Source organism: Dromaius novaehollandiae, chromosome 13 (assembly GCF_036370855.1).
Source record: "Dromaius novaehollandiae isolate bDroNov1 chromosome 13, bDroNov1.hap1, whole genome shotgun sequence".
Taxonomy (NCBI): domain Eukaryota; kingdom Metazoa; phylum Chordata; class Aves; order Casuariiformes; family Dromaiidae; genus Dromaius; species Dromaius novaehollandiae.
Window position 1 is genome coordinate 25,360,159 of NC_088110.1, and position 19,542 is coordinate 25,379,700.

A 19,542-nucleotide genomic window follows, 5' to 3' on the forward strand; every position below is an offset into this window, starting at 1 on the left:
TGTGCTGCACGGGGCTTTGTTGCAAATATGTGGGTATCAGTTGTCTTCAGCAGAAGAAAGTATTCTTTGCATGGTTTACAAGGCTTTTCTCCTTGTTATTTATTGGCTTTTGTGGTCCTCCTTTCCTTGTAGGCTGGACTATTGCACCAATTGGTGCCATTTTCTCTGTATGTAGATGGCCTCTACTGTGGGGGCTTAACACATGTTGCCCTTACTTGAAAATTCCCTAATGGGAAAGAAAGTCCGCATCCTTCCAGTTCCTTTCTCTAACGATGGAGAGAAAAATAGCCATGTTTCCTCCTGGTGGCTTGTCTGCAGGCAGTTTAGCTCTAGCATGGTATACCCTATGGTATATTAAACAGCTGCTGATTCTGTTGTGAAGGGACAGAACAGTTCAAAAACTGATGTTGCCTAGGTATTTAGCAAAACAGCAACGACTGCTGTTTCAAATCAGTTACACAGGACACCTGTTGAGTGGAGGCCAGATGGTGATCTAGTGTCTGACACACTAATCCCCAGCTCAGTTCTGGTAATTCCATGACTTTTTATTTTGCCTGGCAGTCGCATTAAGAAGGTGGTCTCCATTTATGGCAGCAGCATTGATGTGGAGCTACAGCAGAGGGCAGTGGAATATAATGCACTTTTCAAGAAATATGATCACATGAGGTAAGTGCTGATGAGCTTTGGTGTTTGAAAAGGCATCATTATAATCTACTCTGATCTCCTGTAAAGCACAGCTAGAGAGCTTTACCCAGTGATGCTTGTAGGATTGTAGAGGAACGAGAATCTCTGATCTGTAGGGTTACTGAGTGCTTTAAGAATTTAGCATATCCTGGGAGAAGATACTCTGTGATCAGTTGCTTTCTCTGCCAAAACACAGATACTCTTTTGAGCTTGAACTTGGCTCATTTTTACTTCCAGGTGTTGAATCTTAAATCTGCTAGCCAAATGAGCATCTGCAGAAAGCTTTTCCTGCATCAGCAATACAACAGTCATTCGGTTCAAACTGATTTTAAAACTTCTTTGTTGTAAACATGAAGAGATCCATTGACCTTTCATCCTTTAAGATGTATTGTATTCTGAATTTGAAGTAATTCTTCTGACTGTTAATACTTTTCAGTTTTTCAGAACATCTTTTTAATTTACTGTAGTGTCCCTGTTTTACACTCTGAGCATGTTAGCCTCTTTGCACCTTATAATGTAGAGGTCCCCTGTCTTCATTGTTTTACTCCAGTGGTGGTTTCCTCTATGAGAAAGTTAAAAACTTGCTTTGTTGCAATAACTAAAGCTGTGATTCTTTTCAGAATAGTCATTCCTCTGCTGCGTACAATAGCTAACTGTTGATACATAGGAGCATTGTCTCTATTTCATGAGGCGCATAAGATTGGAGGAGGCCTTTGGGGATTAACTTGATCCACCGTTGAAATCTTTTCATGAAGTTACATTCTTAAATGCTATTTTAAAAATAGGTTGTTTGGGGAAGGGGGGGATGCCTGATCTGGAGGAGCCAGAACTGCCATGTTTGTTTAAATACAGTAGAGTAAGATGACTTAGGTGGAGGAACAACCATTTCAGAGTCTACATGAGAGGATAGAGGGAAAATGAGTGTCACTGGACTAAATACTCCCTGTGTTTGTAGGGGCTTCCAAACCTTGTTTCAAAGGCTTTTCACAATCGCTTTTTTCCGTAGCTACCATCCCGTTTGCTACTGTGTAGGACACAACATCATTGTGATTTTGTCTCTTCCCTACTGCCCTTAGGATCCATGCAGCAACTGTAACTCTTCCCTTGGAAGAGTCATGTGAATGAGCTAGCGCTTGTGAGTTGCCTAGGGCTTCACATAAGGGCTTGTGAATGAGTTATAAAAAATCTGGCATGAGAGGCTTTTGATCTGATCTAACCCCAGTAGACATCAGTGTCTAGTGATCAGCTGGCTTCTGGTCAAATGGCAGTATATCCATTCATAGTTCTAGGAAGCTCTGCACTTTAGAAAGAAGTGTGTGAAAATCGTGGTTGAAAATGCAGCCTGCTGTTGGGTTTATTGATGCTGCAATGCTTTTTCAGCCCAAAAGATGTGTAGACAGCATGACTTACCCATATTACATGCAGTGCTCTGTCTTGATCTACAGGAGTAATGGTCTTTTTTGTATCACAAACTGATTCTCCATGTATGGACTTTTCCTAGTTCTCTGTTTTGGTGTCAGGATTCTGGATCCTGGGCCTCTTCTCTTTCAGTCTCTGTATCCTTTTAGGAGGGTGCTCTGAAGGACTAAACTTCATCTCTTTGGAAACTGGAATTTGGTTAAATGAAAGCATGATGTTTTGCTTTTCCAGCTTTGTCTCTTGTTCTAGGTGGTTAATCTTCCTGCAAAGAGAAATCAGTCAGCCTACCCTCTGATTCAGCTGTATGCAGAACAGAGCCGTCAAGTGTCCTGTCCCTGCAGTTAATCCACCATTGCTCAATTCTTTAATCCTTGAGTCTTGGGCTTGTTACCCAGCCCCAGGGCTTGTCGTGACTTTCAGCTGTCAGCTGATGTGTTTACACTGATGCAGAAGGTCGGGGATTGTGTCTGACCAGCTTAAGCTGAGTCACGCAGTCTTATTCGCCTGTATTGGAGCTAAAAGGAAAAGGCAGGTCGTCCTATGTACGTCATCTCCTGAGTGTCTGAGTACTTGGATTGGGATCCAGGAAGATGGCACAGTGTAACTATGTCAGCTTCTTTCAGGCCAGCCCTGCTTGAGAGAATGCCAGTAATGGAGAAGGCCACCACAAATGGCCCTACTGAGATTGTGCAGACCAATGGAGAGACAGAGCCAGCAGTGCTGGAAACCAAACCACCGCCCACTGGATTGCAGCCTACTAGCCAGGTAATAGAAACTGGTCTAGGATCAGTTTCCACTGTCTATCAGACCACTGTACTTTCCACTACCTTTTCAGCTGTAACCTGAGACCATCTCCTTCCCCCTCCCTGCCTCTTTGCTAGTTCTTACCTGATGGTGATTGCATCATATCTCTACCCTGATGGTTCTAGTATTAAGAACACGTATGGAGAAGGGGTTGTGGTGAGGAGCACGAGAGCAGTATGGGATAAAGCCATGTAAAAGCTTGACCTATCTCAGTGTCCACAACCTCTATCCTTTACTGTCATTGTAGTCCTGAGAGTATGGAAACTAGATCTTTCACGGGACCTTTCATGGAGACTGTGGCCAGCAGCTTTGTTAGTCTTTAAGTTGAGAGCAAGTGGAATCCATTATATTTGCAAGGGAAAGCAGCAGGAAATCAAATATGTAACTATTTTATCCACTTTTTCATTAGGCAAATGATTTGTTGGACTTGTTGGGGGGAAATGATATAACACCTGTAATCCCCACTGCACCTACAAGTAAGCCAGCTTCTGCTGGTGGAGAGCTCCTTGACCTCCTGGGAGACCTCAACATAACAGGTGAGCAGGCTGTATCTCTTGGAAAGTCTAGATCCTCTCTCCTGGGGTGGGATGTCAGTCTGATTGCCAGAGATGGGAGGGATGGCTAGCAAGTGTTCCTCACTCTCTATCAGGTCACAGTCTTCACTCTTATTCTTACCAGAGTCTATCAGCATACAGGTGGGAGTCAGTGAATGAAGTCACAGGTTGACTCTGTGTGATTAGCTGGTGAGACTTGGACATTTTCACACTCCAGCCTGGAAGGCTGTCAGCCTTTCCAGAAAGGATCAGGAGGTGAGAGGAGTTCATTCTGTTTGGATGCCTGCTAGCTCAAGAGGAGCCAGTCCTTGCTGATGAAAGTGGAAAGGGAGGATGACAACATAGATGATACTTGTAGAGCTTCATGTATGGAAACATGATATGCTGCAGCTGATCTTTGAGAAGGGGTAATTAGCCTTCAGGGGTAATTAGCCTTTGTTTTCTGACACGTAATTTTATAATTTTCCAACATTACCTTGTAGGTTCTCCTGTCTCTGCCCCTGCCCCTGCTCCCCAGATATCACAACCTCCATTCCTGCTTGATGGGCTTTCATCACAACCTCTCTTCAATGATATTGCTGCGGGTATGGCCATGTAAATCCTAAGCCTAAGGTGCCATGGCACCCAACTTCAGGAGGAAAAATGGGCTGGGTAACAGAAAGTGAGGATTTGGGAGTGTTTGAGAGGGAAGTGTTGGAAGCATGATGCAGGTATGGAGGAGGGGAGAGTGCTTAATCTTCAGAAGAGCGTGGATCTGGGGTAAGGTGAATGACCTCCCGGATGCTATGAGTGATCTCCAGAATCTGCAGATGTACTGCTCTTATGTTTTCTGCAGGAATACCCTCAATTACTGCATACAGCAAGAACGGGCTGAAGATTGACTTCACCTTTGAGAGGTCAAACACCAACCCCAGCGTCACTGTAATCACAATACAGGCCTCCAACAGCACAGAGCTGGATATGACAGATTTTGTTTTCCAAGCTGCAGTACCAAAGGTAGAGCCACTTAGGGCAACTGTGGTAATGGGTTGAGGGCCGGCTGCAAATACTTACTGATCTGTGCTTTCCTACAGATGGAAAAAAGCAGCTTAGTAAACAAGGCAATGGAAGGCTAGTTCTGTCAGTTTGGGCTTTTTCTGCTTGGACAAGTTCCTGCTTTTGAATCCACTTGCTTTTGAATCCACTTGCTTTTGAATCCACTTGCTTTTGAATCCACTTGCTTTTGAATCCACTTGCTTTTGAATCCACTTGCTTTTGAATCCACTACATTCTAAGAAGGTTGCTAAACCACACCCAGGAAAACATTAGGTCAAAGGGAAGACCAAGACACCAATCTCTCCCTTGTTCTTAAGAAACATGTCATGCTTTTTGCAGCTACTAATACATGAGAAAATATTTTGAATTATTGGCTGCTTCTAAAAGGAGAGATGAAGAGTTTCCAAATGATGATTAGTAACTGTCCTCCTTTAATTAGTGGATTGTCCTTGCCCATAAAGTGCAAGAGATAGATACTGCCTAGTTTGTAGTAGAGCAGACCATTTAAGCAGGGCAAGATTAGAACGTTCTTCAAGTTTGGAAATATATATTCGCTTCTGGGAATTAATAATGGTCTAACTTTAACTCAGCTAGGTTTCACACAAGCCACAGGAAGTAATTAGAGGGGAAAACAGGCCTCTGGAAGTTACAAGTGTACTGAGCCAGCATTGGCTGTTCCTCTGAGTGTGGCGCTTCAAACAGTGTGTAACTACTGACTTTGACACACTGCAGTGAGCCCTCAACCCCTAGTATTTGTGCTGTCTGGACCTTACACATATGGTGTGTCTGTGGGCCAGTGAATATATTTTTTTTCTTTCCAGATAGGGAATTGAAGCAGCGAGTGTTTGACTTCTTGGTCCTGACAGTGTATATGTACAGCCACTAATTTTCTTTGTTTTCTCTTGATGCAGAGAAATCATTTAATTTATATTCTTATTTGATCAGGCATCAAACTGTTTCTGAAAAGCCTTTGTCCTTTCTTCAGACATTCCAGCTGCAGCTCCTGTCTCCCAGCAGCAGTGTCATCCCTGCGTTTAACTCGGGGACCATCACACAGGTTATTAAAGTCCTGAACCCGCAGAAGGTGAGTAATTCTGAGAACAGTTAAGACTATTGTCTGGAATTTGAGCATTTAATTGTGATTGGTTACAGATGCATCTCTGGGAGATAGGGACTGATGGTAGGGAATGATGTGTTATAATGACAGTCATTTTGGTTAGGGTCTGGAAGTTACGAAAAAGGACTCCTTGCACTAGTTTGGCCTTTTATTTGGTCATACGGCTAGAACAGCTTCACTGCTTTGCTGCTTTCTTGAATTTCTGGAGTGCTTCTGCATCAGCATGGTGGTTAAATTTTTAGATATCCCTTCCAAAGGAGCTGAACCTCATTTATGCAACACATACTTTCCTTTCAGACTTTATTTTTGTGTCTTACCAGATAAATGTATTTAAGGTTCGTTCTTGCTAGCTGCAGGAGTATTTCTTAATCTTTGTTACACAAAAATTGCTTGACCCATAATCTTAGCAAAATTGTCTGTTTTCTCAAGTTGTCATTTGTGTCTAATATGTGGTGGGTATATTTTTAAACACTCGAGGGGAAGAATCTTCTGTAACTAACTGTGATTTAATAGTAATTCCATTTGTTTTATAGACTTCAGAGATAGGCTTCCAGGACTGGGAGAAAACAGACTTGAGTGGGTGACCCACATGTCCTCCTTAAAAGAGGCTTTGCAAGCATTCAGAAGGCATCAGAAAGAAAATTAAAATATAGATCCCTGTTTCCTCCTCTGTGGAACAGCCTTAAGATCTTTCTGCCTCCTTAAGCTTTTCATGAGTTAACGCTTTGGTGCTGCTCTGGATATATTAAGTATTACTGCTAGACTGATGTGCAAATTAGGAAAAATTCTCCAATCTCAGTGAAAGATTTCATTGAAGTGACTGTCTTCTAGTGCATAGTTTTTGTGATTCCCATGCCCTTCCCCCATCTCCATGCAGTGTTTATCCCTCTGCCCATACATAAAAAGGCTCAGGGATAATTATTCTCTTTTGTGTCTTGTCCATATCTGAATTTCTGTGTGGGTGAAACTCTGTGGTACTGGAGAGCACTTTTCAAAGACCACCTGAAAGTTATTTTCTGAACTTGGGATGTTTTAGGAATTTTCCTGTAAGGTGCCAGGAGTTGCAATATGCCCATCTCAGATGGGCCCACAAGCCAAAATGTACTTAGATAGTTGGATGCTTTCTTGTTGGAATACCAGGACTCCTGTGAACACTTTGGAATGCTGAAGTGCAGTGAAATAGCGTTTCACTGCCCTGTGCTCTTGACTGCTGTTCGTCTAGTTCTTCTACATCAGGCATTTGTGCATCTCTTACTGTCGTTTAAATCGCTACTGCCTGAACATACAGCTTTGCAAGAACCTTGACCATTAGACAGTGTAGTTACCTGGAATATTGAGGGAGGGAACCTCAGAACTGTTTTGCTATTTAGGAAGTAGCTTTTTATCTTGTCATAGTTGTAAAAAGGCCTGTTCACCTGGAATGACATGGACTGTGTCATTCCGTGTTGAAGCTGATGGTGAAGATGAGAACTGCAATAATCAGGTTGAAAGGCTGGCAGGTCTTAGCACTGAACTCTTTTCAGTGTGGATGAGCAAGGTTACACTCTACAGTGGAATGGCCAGTTTCCCAAAACAGCACCAAATCTAACAAAAACTGAAACTGGTTAATATTGGTCTACTAACAATAAAGGACAGTTTCTTTAGCCTGAGGCTGGATGGGGCAGTCTTTGTCCTCCCGTCCTCCATCTGCTGTTTTTGTATATTTCCCTCTAGGTTTTGCCTGGTATGGGGAGAAGAGACAGAAGTAGCCAGCTTTTCACTTTTCTTTCTAGCGTTTCTGCAAACAAGGCTTTTCGAGAGTGAGGAGAACAGAGAACCTGGCTGGAGCATGCTGTGCTCTGGTTATTATTAAGGGGCACCTAGTATCTGGATGACAACCAGCTGAGGGAGTGTAAAACAACCTCTGAGCTGTTCCATCATTTACTCCCACCAGGAGGAAATGCTCTTAAGAGTCTCTGCTTCCAGTCTGTCTTAGCCTATTTCCTCCAGTGCTACTGAGCTATGCAGTACTTGAAGTTCCCAGGCCACTTCTGCTTCGCTGAGTGATGAACAGCTAGCACGGGAAATGACAACTCTCCCTTTGAGCCCAGGTGCAGAAAAGCAGAGTCCAGACCAGTCTCCTGTTTTCTTCCATTGTTAACTGGGATCTGAAGGCAGTTATTGTTGTATTTAAGGCCTTTAGTGCTTGAGAGAGCAGGACCAGTGCAGAGAGGTGTGAGTAGAAGCCGTGCTGTAGGTTTTCTGAGCAAGCTCGTACCTGATCCGAGAACTACAGTGAGCAAGCAACGTTCTACCAAATTAAGCACTTATCTGCAGTGTCATAGCTCACCCTGGACATCCTTCCAGCAAGCTCTTGTGGTGAGGAAAGGTCCATATTTTGCCCTCCTGGGGATGGGGATGGACTTGGGGGGAGTCACTAATTTTTAATGAAGACCTGAATTTTTTTTTTTGTTTTCTCTTGTAGCAACAACTACGTATGCGGATTAAGTTGACGTATAATCACAAGGGCTCAGCAATGCAGGATCTAGCAGAAGTCAACAACTTTCCCCCTCAGTCTTGGCAGTGAGGCTCTGGCACCATTCTTATTCTCACCCCACCCAATCAAAGGAACTCTGGGAAGAAGGTTGTGATCCCTGGAAACCCCCCAAACTGCACCATGGGCATGGGGAACAGATGAGACCTGCTGATGAGGAGGAATTTTCCTGAAGTGATTGCTGACTTTGAAGCATATCTGTTAAGACTAATCTCCTCTCCTCCGCTGATGAGGCTGGCTGCTTGTGGAGGCTACTCTGCACTCCCTCCCACATGCATTCACAGCCAGAAGCAACATTCCCTTCTCCCCCCAAAGAAACACAGCCTGGTTGGAAGAGAAGTCTGGAATTTCTTGCAGGGAAACTTTCTTCTTTCTGCAGCAAGTGAACAGCTGCCCCTTCTTTCTGCTGTCCTTTTTCCCTGGGGAGGGCAAGGTGCGTTTTCATTCATTACTAGCTGGGTAATCTTCAGGCACTTTCATCTGGGGCTCAGATTGGGGACTTAGAGAATGTTAAGGCACCCTGCCTCTTTCTTCCTGTATCCCCTTTGTCTGAAGGGGTTGGAGGCTTCTTGTGGCCTATTCTGTGCATTACTGTATACACACACACCTCTTAGTTATGCGATACATACCAAGAGCAAGTCAGGCCTTGGGAGTTCATCTGCAAACTTGGGACAGTGTGAGAAAAGAGGTACCTGGTGATAGTTGATCAAATCGCTTCGGTGCTGTACTTGAAAGTGAAGCCCTGACACTTGAATTTTCTTTGCTTTCTATCATTGGCTGCAGCTGTGCAGATTCACAGTCAGTCTTCTGTAGCTGCCCCGAGGGAGTGTGATGATGTATGAAAGATGTAGAGATCCAAGGAGCAGCTGGTTTACTACCACAGACGTTTTCAAAGCCTTTAAACCCATTGACTGCAGTTTATGGGTAAAAAGGACATGCTTAATTTTGTAGATCATTCTTTGAGCAAGGGCCCTGTTGCCTTCTGGGAGACTCATCAGAGACTATGCTGCAAAGTCACTTTTCCCAGTTATTCCAGACCTTCTCCCCAATTTAATTTCCAGAGCCTGTTGTAGATCCCTGGATTCCATTTGAGTTTGTTCTGACTGGGACATTTGTGTTGTATCTGTAACATTGGCACTGAAATAAAGACCATGCGGTTTAAAGAGACCTTTTCCCATTTTGTTACTTAATTGATCTTTATAGTTTGCTCCTTGCTCCCCCTTTCAGATAAATCCTCAGACTGAAAGGAACTGAACTGTGGGTTTGTTTTGGTTTGTTTTTTTTAAGTAAAGGCCAGTTGTTTGAGCATGTGGGTCCAAAGGTGTGAGGTCCAGTACTCTTCTAAGCATAGCAGACAGCCGTGTTGAGCCATGCTTCCTAGTATGAACTGTTGTTCAGGTAGCAATGTTCCACGAATTCTCGTGGAGATGATGTATAGGACATAAGGCACAGTGTGAGAGGACTATTCAGGTGTTCAGCACCCTTCAGGGAGGAAGAGGGAAGGTCATATCCTGGATCCTCATCTGTGAGTGTGCTGGTAAGCTGAAGGTACTCCAGTTTCCAATCCCAATGCTTTCTCAAAAGAAATCGATGGTATATCTTTATTTCTGTTACAGGGTGGTTATCCTTCAGTGGTGTGACAGCAAGCTTAGGCCCCAGCCTTTATGTGGCTGCAAAAGTACTAACACTTGGCTCCAGTCCTTGCCAGAAATATTCAGGAGTGGTGCACGGTGTATGTAGGGAGAATTAGAGGACCTATTCTGCCCTTGAATCTGGAGCAGGAGACCATTTTAGTTTTTCAAGTTGCTTTAGTTTTAACTGCATTAAGCAATATGACATTGGACTAATTGCATCGCTGACTTCAGTGTTCATCTGTGTGGTGGAATGAGTTTCTCTTGGAGGACATTTTTGCTGCCTTACTGAGAAAACCAGTTAGGGTCTTTGAATTAGAGAAGAGGTGTATTATTCTATTGGAACTGGCATCAGCAAGGGGCTATAAAATCTAACAAGAAAGACATGATTGCCTTAGAACAGAAATGGTTCTGGGTTGTGGCAGGATCTTGGTTTGGCTATTAGCAGTTTGGTGCTCTGCTTCAGCTGGAAGTACAGTGAAACAGGCAGTTGTGTACAAAATGACTGAATCAGAGTCCATTCTTGGATGCTGAGCATCCACTCTTGTTATTTCAACCGCAGTTGTGATTATTCACCACCCCACTAGCTCCAACTCCTTAGCATCAGAAACTGAGCATATGTGGAATCTAGACAAATGAGCTCTGAGGGTGTCCCAGATGTGATATCAAGCTAATGGAAGGTCTGTGCCTTAGTTCCTGAAAGCCCCATGAGTTCCCTCATTCTCCTCAGAGATCTGCGTGTGGTCACTTGTACTGAAGGCTGGCACACCTCCATCTCTGTTCCTTTTTGTCAAGAGCAGCACTGCTGCAGGAGGATTAGATGAGGGAAAAAGTAGTAAATGGTCTATCTCCTGGCCAGTTTGTTGCAGCATAGTTGGGAACAGAGTATATTGTCCCTCTTGCTGCACTTGTTTTCTGTCCTCTAGAGCAGGTGGATTTTGTAATTGGTCTGGTAAGCTTGTTGCAGATAAGTTCCTTCTCTGTTCTTGGCTGCTTCAACCACCTTTGCACAGAAGTGTGTGTTCTGAGGATGTTCTGATGTTCCGCCTGTCATATTTCTGAGTCAGACTAAAAGAGATGGTGTATGTACCTGAAGGGTATTCTGCTTGAAGCTGTCCTTTGGCTTTGAAGTACTTCCTTGTGGCGGCTGAGCATTCCTGTTGTCCCTGGAGCTCTTTCCCTTCCCCTTGCTAAGGGACAGGGTGCTAACATTATTCCAAAATGAAGGCCAGGTTTCACACGTTCCCCTATCTTCAACACTAGATCCCTTTGCTTGCTCCTTGACTCTTGGTACATCTCTTAACAGCTGTGCTGCTGCTTTGTTTTGTCACTGGAGAGTACTCACTTGTCCACCTCGTAAAGCACTCTGAGGACAGAGTGCGTTGAGTCTTTATTCCACCAGTGGAATGCAAGAATCTTATCGGTCTGCTCAACATGCTCCTTGCTTTAATGTGAGGGAGATACACAGGGAGCAAGATACAGACTTCATGGCTAATCTTATTAATATCTGCATTGGAGACTTTGGAGCTGGGAGAGGTTGAATGTTTTTTTTTCAAGTGAATGTATTGTCTTTTGAGCCAAAAGATGGCAAAAAGATTAGTGGCCATATTGGACCTGAAAGGGGAGGAGACATGGGAAGGTCCTAAGATTTGACTTTGTCCAGCTTTTGAAGGGACAAAATATGGCCTTGAACAACTTTTTGAAGCAATAGCAGTGAGGGGGCTGCCACCTATACAGGACCATGGATATTTGACTCAGAAGATGCTGAAACAGCTGGGACAGGTGCTTCAGTCCCTTCCCCAGGGCTGGTACTGGCTGCAAGATGGAGCAGCAAAGATGGCTTTTTTAGACCTGCTGGTGCGCTTTCTATGTGTTCATTTTCTACTTGGGGGCTGTGAGGGAAGAAGCTATTGGACTACTTCCCTCTGTGAACTTTCACTCTATTCCTGTATAGTCCTTTTTCTTTCCTGATGTTGTAATTTACATTTTACATGGATCCCCATCCCACCTCCTTCACAGTATATTAAAAAAAAAGAAAGAAAAAAACAAAATTAAAAAAAAGAACATGCCATTTGAGCAGGGAGACTGGTGGTGTTCTAACTTCTGCAGACATATTTTTGAGATGTGAAAAATTTAAATAAATGCTAAGTCTTAGGTGAGCGAGGAACATAATGGATGTAAACATTTACATGGGATGCATTAGACTTCTGTGTGTATTGTCTTTTGGTTGAAACAAATTACGAAGTGACTAATAATAAAATGAGTCAATATTCAATGATTTAAAACTGTGCCTTGTTGCTTTTTGCAAGTACAGTGGGATAGGCCTTATTGGCTCTTACAGTTGGCCATAACAAGGTCAGACAATGTGAAATAATAAGCAAGGGGGTAGTGCAGGATTTTCAAAATTTTCTGAGAAGCTTAAAGAGCAAAATGAGTGCTGGCAATTATGAAACCCTTAAACAGGTAATGTGAAATATCCTCCTGAAAGAGAGCTTGTCAGCTAAAGGCAGCAATACATGTCCAGATGCTAGAAAGATGTGATGAGATTTGAATGTAAGAAAAACTTTCCTGTGCCTGCAGCCTGTCCTTGGAGTTGATTCAATCACTGATTAAAAAGCCTCTTTTCATATTCTGTGTGCCTCTAGGACGAGAATTGCTGCAATCCCATTATCCGTTAAAGCAATGTAAGTGCCTGCTATGAGTTCTTCCCTGTGTTTTCCAGTTGCAGTGACGTTGTGTTAGATAATCTTCTCATGTGTGCTCCAGCACGCAATTGCACTTCCCTCTGCAAAGTGTGATAGCCTCTGTATTGCCACGTGCCCTTCCTTCATGAAAATTCTCTTGAGGCAAAATAGTTACAGAACTCACTATAATGCTGTATCCATTATAATTCTGCCTTTCTGTAGGGAAAACTTGAAAAAAATTTGAATCAATTTTTCATTAAGTTTTTCAGCTTATTTATGTAATACGGAAGTGTTAAGAACTAGATGGCCTTTTCTGTGAGTGCCTTGGCTGATGACATGAATTAATAAAAAGTGTTTAGGACTGCTCTTCACTACAGGGATGGGATGAGTTGCCTGCCAGTTCCATGTTTTTAAACAGGAGAGCCCTTGAGATACTCACCTGAGCATTCAGATATATATGGTATCTAAAACTGACAATTTGCGTGGCATCAAAAAAGTCAGTCATCACAGGTCCTGGTTATGGAGTGGGACAGACTGTTGGGAAGCGTTTCCTTGTCGTTTCTTCCGTCAGCACAGTGCTGACTCAGTTATCCCTTTGAGTCTAGCCTTAGCCTTGAAAATACTGCATGGGCAATGCTGTGCACTTTCAGAGCGTATGTAATACATACATCTGCAATCCTGATTCTTAGGACAGCCCAGGAAGACGGCAGGAACTTCTTAAAGGGAATATGTGAAAATTAAGAGAGCGTTTGGCACAGTAATAATGCCAATAGTGATAAATACTTTGGAAAACACATCTGGAGTTAACTTTTTTAGTTAAGACCAGAGGCCAATGTACCAGGAAAGAATTGTGATGGTGGCTTAAGACTGAGCCCAGATGCTCTCTAGCAAGCAGACTTGCCATGAGAGTGGTTTTACTGTGTCTGTGTTAAAGTTTGGAAACACTGGTGGTTATGGAGGAGGCAGTAGGCTTTTGTTACCTTGTTTTTAACATGCTTGATCTTGTGCAGGAATGAACAATACCCATCTCAAAGCCTTCTTTTCAGTCTGGTAAAACTGCATAGTGGTGAAAATTACTAGCACGTGATAGTTAAGACTGCGTGGTACTACCGTGATGGCCAGCAATTGCAGGAAGACAACTTTCAGATGCTCTGCTCTGTAACTTCGGCCTTGGGAGGCAGGAACGTTGCTTTTGCTATTGCTTGTCTGAGTGAGGCTTCATCCACTTAGATGTGTAACTTTGAGTGACGGGTAACAGGCACCTTGGAGGTAAGGAGCCGCAATCTTGTGATAGATGGTTCTGCAACATACAGGTAAGCTTTTATCTTCTTTCCTTATCTGGTTAGTAAGTAATTCCTACCTCTTCCACTTCTTAAGAAATAGCTGTGTAACTTGCACTGGTGAAATTACAAAGATATGCTGGCCAAGGAATTTTTGGGTCTGCAAATTTTGTGATCCTCACGTGCTGGCTTTCTGAGTTTTTCTGCAATGTCTCCAGTTTAAGGCTAATTCTGAAATACAGAGGAAAATTGCCCGGAATTTAAGCAGGTAAAATAATTCAGCATAGGAAATGGAAGATCCAAATCTGTGACCTTCCTGGAAAATTCTAGTTTCACAGTTTGGTTGTTTAATGACTCTTAGCTTCTAAAATATGCAAAGTAATGTATCGTGTGTTAAATGGATTAAAAATGGACGTTGGCTACGCTCCGAAGCCTGTTAGGACTTACTGGGGGGGTCTGGGTCAGCTTTTGGCCGTCGGAATTTAACTCCTCGCCCTCGCAGCTCCGCAGGGGGCCGGGGAAGGAACGGGCAAAACGCGGCGAAAGGGTCAGACACCGTCTCCGGCGGGAGCCGGGGGGCAGCGCCCCTCCCCTCCCCTGCCCTTCCCCCCCCCCCCCTCCCGGCGGGGCAGCTCCGGCTCCCCTCCGCGGGGCGGGGCGCGGCGGGGCGGGGCGGGGCGACGGAAGCCCGCGTGCTTCCGGGGCGGGGCCTGCGCGGAGCCGGGCCGGGGCCGCCGCCGCCGCCCGAGGTCTCGCCGTCCGGCCGGTGATGGGGGAGGCCGGGCCGGGGCCGGGGCCGGGGCCGGGGCCCAGGGAGGCGCCGCAGCCCGAGGAGGACGAGGCGGCGGCGGCTCCGGGCGGCGCGCGGGGGGGCCGGGCCGGGCCCCGCGGCGGCATCCGGGTGCTGAAGGTGAGGCGGGGGCCGGGGCCCTCCGGCCGCCGCGCCGGGCCGGGGCCGGGCCGCGCCTAAGAGCGGCTCTGGCGGCACTGCCCGCCTCGACCTTGGCGGGGCGGCCGGGCCGGGCCGGGCCGGGCCGGGGGTGCTGGGGCGGCGGGGCAGCGGCCTGCAGCCCCGCCCGGCTGCGAGCGGGGCGCGGGGTCCGTGCGGGGCGCTTCCCCCGGGCTGACGGCGCGGGCGCGGAGCTGCGCTGCCTGCCGCCTCCCGGGCGGGGTGCCCGCGGCCTCTGCCGGCCTGGCTGCGGGGTCAGCTCGGAGCGGTCCACGGAGGCCCCTCCGGAGGGGGAGGGCGGCCAGAGGTCGCCTCGAGAGCTCGTCACTGACGCTCGTTTCGCTCGCCCGGCAGAGAAACGTGAAGCGCAATGGGAGCAGAAGCTGCTTGAACAGGAGTCGGTTTGGTTCCCGTGAGAGGGACTGGCTGAAAGAGGACGTTGGACGAGGCTGCGTATATATTTATGGAGGAGATTCTTCAGTTACTGCTTCTTCTGACTTGCACTTGGTCCTTTGTACGGTGGACACCCCGGTATCTGAGATATGTGATGGAGAAGAGAGGGAAAACCTCTTTCTGCAGCTTCACGGAGACCTGGTCAGGTGAGGGCTGAGGCAGCATATATTTGCATTGAGAAATGTTTGCTTCAGATGTGCAGGGCTCTGTGATTGCTGTGTGCCTGCATATGTCATCGGAGCTGATACAGAACAGACAGAGGTGACCCTGAGTACTGCAACTCGTAAAGCGAGGTCATGGGGGGCCTTTTGCACCCCTCTTAGTCAAGGCATAGGTGTTTTAGCTAGGACGGGTTGCCTGGCTCTCCAACCAGAAATACATCCTTATTTTGTAGGTAAAGGTTACTGTTCAGATACTCCTTCATTATCTTCTATTTTAGCACTGTTGTAAAATCAATAAAATGTAAGCTATTTAAGAGGCTGTAAGCAATCCTTCTGAGTCAGTGAAATATGTAAAGTACTTTCACAGTTATCTCTGATAGCATTTATGTGTTAGTAATTTTTTTTCTAAAGATATCTTCTTAAAATGAATTGCAAGGTAAGTAACAATTAAAGGTCGATGCCGAGGTAGCGTAAGGGTTGTATAAAGAAGGCTTAGGCTTCAGGTCATGCATTTTATGCCTGCAGTTATTGCAGGTTGAAAATAGACCTTGCCATAGGGTTTAATGTGCGTGAACTTTATCCGGAGCGTATTATGGACTCCTCTAGATTTACAAGCTCCCATTAGGTATGTTAGAATTAGACTTTGCATTGATTCTTCTGGACTTAAAATTCAGTTATAAAGTTAGGGTTAGGTTAGGGTTAGGTTAGTGCTGCTCCTCTTCCCTCCCCAAAAGATTCACTGTGATCCTGTTACTAAAGACAAGGTAATAGAGATTGACATCATGAGCTGGACAGGAGCAGTAGCTGGCTGTCTGAAATTGAAATGAAAATCTTACCATGTATGGGTCCAAAGAAACGTATCACGTATATTTGATCAAATAGAGGGATAGAGAGATAGTGGCGAGAGATGTGGAGAATAGGATGCAGTTAGAACTGACGGCTGAAAGAAGGTGTTTAGACCCGTTTGTCTTGTCCTGCCTGGGTTGTAGGAACCAGAGATAGGTCAGTTAAAAAGTCGTCAGATGAGGATAGACCGATACTTGAATGGAGCCACGGAGGCAGCTGAAAATCTCCATTCATTGACTGAAGTATTTATGAGGAAATGAGCTTAGTTTGGACTATTACAGAGAGCAGATTGCCCAGCATTTAGAAGAAAGTATTGACCCCTTACTGCAGATCACAAAAAGACTGGCTAAAGCTTGTAGATATGTTCATAGAGGGATGTTTTGTTGTTTCTTTTCACTTTTGTTTGAACTTTTGAGATGGCTTTTGTGTTTGGATTGTTTTGAATTCATATCTCTCCTCTTACGCTAGATAGCAGTGCCTCTCTTTGATTTGCGGCCAGCTTTGCACTGGATTGGCAAATTGATCCTGCCACCAAGGTTTTGGAAGCAAGCACCAAGCTGTAAACCTGGTTAATTCCCACTCTTAAACTTGTTGCCTCGTGGTGTGTCTAGCACTTTGTCGAGCTTTATTTTGAGGTTAATGGAGAGTTTTTGATTCCTGCATGTCTGTTGCCTTTGTAATTCTCAGAATGTATTTGCCACAAGAGAGATTCCTAAATTACTTCCCATTAGAGGTGTTCTCAGTAGAGAAATGGGAGTTACCAGTATTGCTTCAGTAACAGTCTCTGTTGGTAGCAGGAAGCATACCCAAATGGTACCTGCTTGCATTTCTACAGGAAGATGACAGAATGCTCGAGGTATCCCCATGCTCTGCTGAGATAATTCCTTCCTTGCACAAAGTTTGCTGATTATTTTAATGACGTGTTTGTGAATACAGATTGCTCAATTAAGCATCTGATGGCATTTTTCCATGAGTGTGTTATTCTCCTAAATAACTTCAGAATTCCCCACCCTTTTAACCTCAGTAGGTGACTTTCTGTCAAAACTTGAGCATGGCAAAGGGTGATATGGTACAGTACCTGACTCAAAAGACTGAACGCTAACTGGACAGCAAATGGGAGAATAACAGAAAACCTTGTGTATTTGCTTTAAATAATCAGTAGTGTGCTTGTGATCTTTCTGCAGTTGCCTTTTGAGTATGTGTGTGGTCGAGTCAATTTCTGTCAGAATTTTGTCTTACTCTTCACAGTGCAAGTCAAGGATCTTTAGGGTTTTCCTTGCTGGAATCTTTCTGTTAGCATCCTTACCTATTCAAAATTATCCCTTCCTGCAGAGGGGAGGATTAAACAATAATAGCATGGATGTCGTCTTTGGTCTGGACATCCATCACTACAAAACTTCTACCTAAGAAGGTTTAAAAACTCACTGTTACTGGTGAAGAAGAGCTACAGTCGCAGCAGGAACTGTTGCTGCTTTGTGTTGGCTTTGTCTTCTTAGCCCTGGCACCCTTGCTGAGCAGAGCTGCCTCTCCCGCTCGGTGGAAGCGGCCAGTAGGTGATACTGATGTGGGTATAATGGGCTGTTTGTATCACGTAGCATATCCACTGCCAGGGTGCCGTGTATTCTAGCATCTAGTGTTTATTCATGTTGCTTTCTCTCAAAGGGAAGGTGTATTTTTCTACCTCAAGCTTTAACCGTTGCCTCTGGAATCAGTCGGCCTTGGTCATGCTAATGAAGAAGGTTCTGTGTAGAAACTGTGCCATTCAAGCCACTTGTTCCAGATACTGGATTTGGTTTTCCCTTCTGTGCTTTGCAGACCTTTCTTAGATTTTATTGGTAGACCACGTTGCTCTTGACAAGAATTGGAGCAGTGATGCATTCAGTCAGGACTCCAGGATGTCTCCAAAGGCATCCAGTGAACTGCTTCATAACCTGGTTTGAGTGTGGTCAGTAGGCAGTAAGCTGGTTTGTTCACAGCTTTATTTACAGCGCCCTGTACTAGACCTCTGCATGTGACCCTGAGACATGTCATTAACTAAAGATTTGGACTCTGCTCTGGTGTCTCTTGGGTCACAGACTCGACTTAAGCTGGTGCCAGAAGAATAGCTCTGCCGTGGACTGACAGTCAAGCATCCTCCCACCAGGTCTTGATGCTTGAAACATGTAACGCCAACCCACGCTTCATCTGCTGAGTGGTCAGTCATTGCATCCTGTATGCATGCAACTTTTTAGATACAGATTTTTCTGTAAACTCAGATTCTTTTGCAGAATAACAAGCTTTGAACAGCTTACAGCTTTTGGCAGTCAACTTAAAAAATTCAGAAGGTTTAACTTTTTGGCCCTGGCTCTTGTCTTTCAGCCAGTAGCAGGCAAACAAACCTGAACGGTGCAGAAATACAGAGTATTCTTTTGATTGGTTTTTGGATAGAAATGATACAATGGCAAGAGAGATACATTGGTTAGGGGATTAGGCTTGACTAGGTACTACTGAAAATGTTCCCCTCACACGTGACTCTTTTAGAAAAAGAAGGAAAAATGGAGGCATTGTGTTTAGCTGATATCTTGAGGAAGCATATCTGCTTGATTTATGTGGAAGAGAAAGAAAATTAAGGGTTTTTCAAATTAGTCATTCTGAAGCAATAATTCTTGCTGAAGTAAAAGATGATAAGAATAAAAACATTGACAAAACCAGGTCTCATCTGCAGAAGGGGCAAGTATGGTGGGATAGAGTTTCTGGCTTTCTCAAGAGGGTAAACCATGGTGTAGTACCTTACTGTGTTTTGAGCAGCCTGTGGAACTATGATTCAGTTTGAATATATTATGTCATATGAAAAAGGCTTATGCCTTTAATATATTAAGGTTCTTCCTGAATTTTGATGTGTGCAAGTTCAGTGCATACTAGCAACATCCTCAGAAAGCCCTTTCAGCAACCAAATTATAACGTTTGAGTTTTCTTCTTGTTTGTTCTTAGTGTCACAATAGGAAGTCTAGGTGCAGACTACCTGAAGTGTTCTTTTTTTGAGTGACACTCAGACGTTTATGATTCCTGAGCCGTAGGTCACATGCTGGAAAAGCTGCTTTTTGTCAAGCACAGAGCTTTGATAGCAGTAATAGTGGAATCTAGGGGTAGTCTAGGGTAGCTTGGGCAAGATGTTTGGAGATCCAGTCAAATCTCTCATACCTTCTTCAACTGTGCACTGGAAGTTATAGAATACATCAGGGTTTGCTGTGTTGGAAAACTGAATTGTTTGGTGCAATCTATTATTTATTCCAGTTTCTAGTAACTTGCCTGTTACTGGAGTCAGATGTACAGGTTTGTCATTTCTGAAGTCACCTCAGAAACTCTTTAAAAGTATAGTGTTGTGTTTACCACTGTCCGTTTCTGTAGTAATA

The 19,542-nt window shown here is 44.6% G+C and overlaps 2 protein-coding genes across 3 annotated transcripts in view; both read left to right on the top strand.

Annotated features, from left to right (window-relative positions):
- The window catches only part of AP1G1 (adaptor related protein complex 1 subunit gamma 1), a 45,104-nt gene extending 35,791 nt beyond the window's left edge, over positions 1 to 9,313 (top strand). For both annotated transcript variants that reach the window (XM_064519890.1, XM_064519891.1), the window contains 7 exons: positions 562 to 666; positions 2,727 to 2,868; positions 3,317 to 3,443; positions 3,944 to 4,045; positions 4,297 to 4,457; positions 5,482 to 5,580; positions 8,078 to 9,313. In XM_064519890.1, the coding sequence (XP_064375960.1) occupies positions 562 to 666; positions 2,727 to 2,868; positions 3,317 to 3,443; positions 3,944 to 4,045; positions 4,297 to 4,457; positions 5,482 to 5,580; positions 8,078 to 8,179 (838 nt within the window). In that variant the 3' untranslated portion in view covers positions 8,180 to 9,313. The remainder of the gene's footprint in view (positions 1 to 561; positions 667 to 2,726; positions 2,869 to 3,316; positions 3,444 to 3,943; positions 4,046 to 4,296; positions 4,458 to 5,481; positions 5,581 to 8,077) is intronic.
- Positions 9,314 to 14,463: 5,150 nt separating this feature from the next.
- The window catches only part of PHLPP2 (PH domain and leucine rich repeat protein phosphatase 2), a 37,842-nt gene continuing 32,763 nt past the window's right edge, over positions 14,464 to 19,542 (top strand). Inside the window, exons 1-2 of the mRNA XM_064519900.1 lie at positions 14,464 to 14,651; positions 15,045 to 15,289. Of these exons, the coding sequence (XP_064375970.1) occupies positions 14,511 to 14,651; positions 15,045 to 15,289 (386 nt within the window). The 5' untranslated portion in view covers positions 14,464 to 14,510. The remainder of the gene's footprint in view (positions 14,652 to 15,044; positions 15,290 to 19,542) is intronic.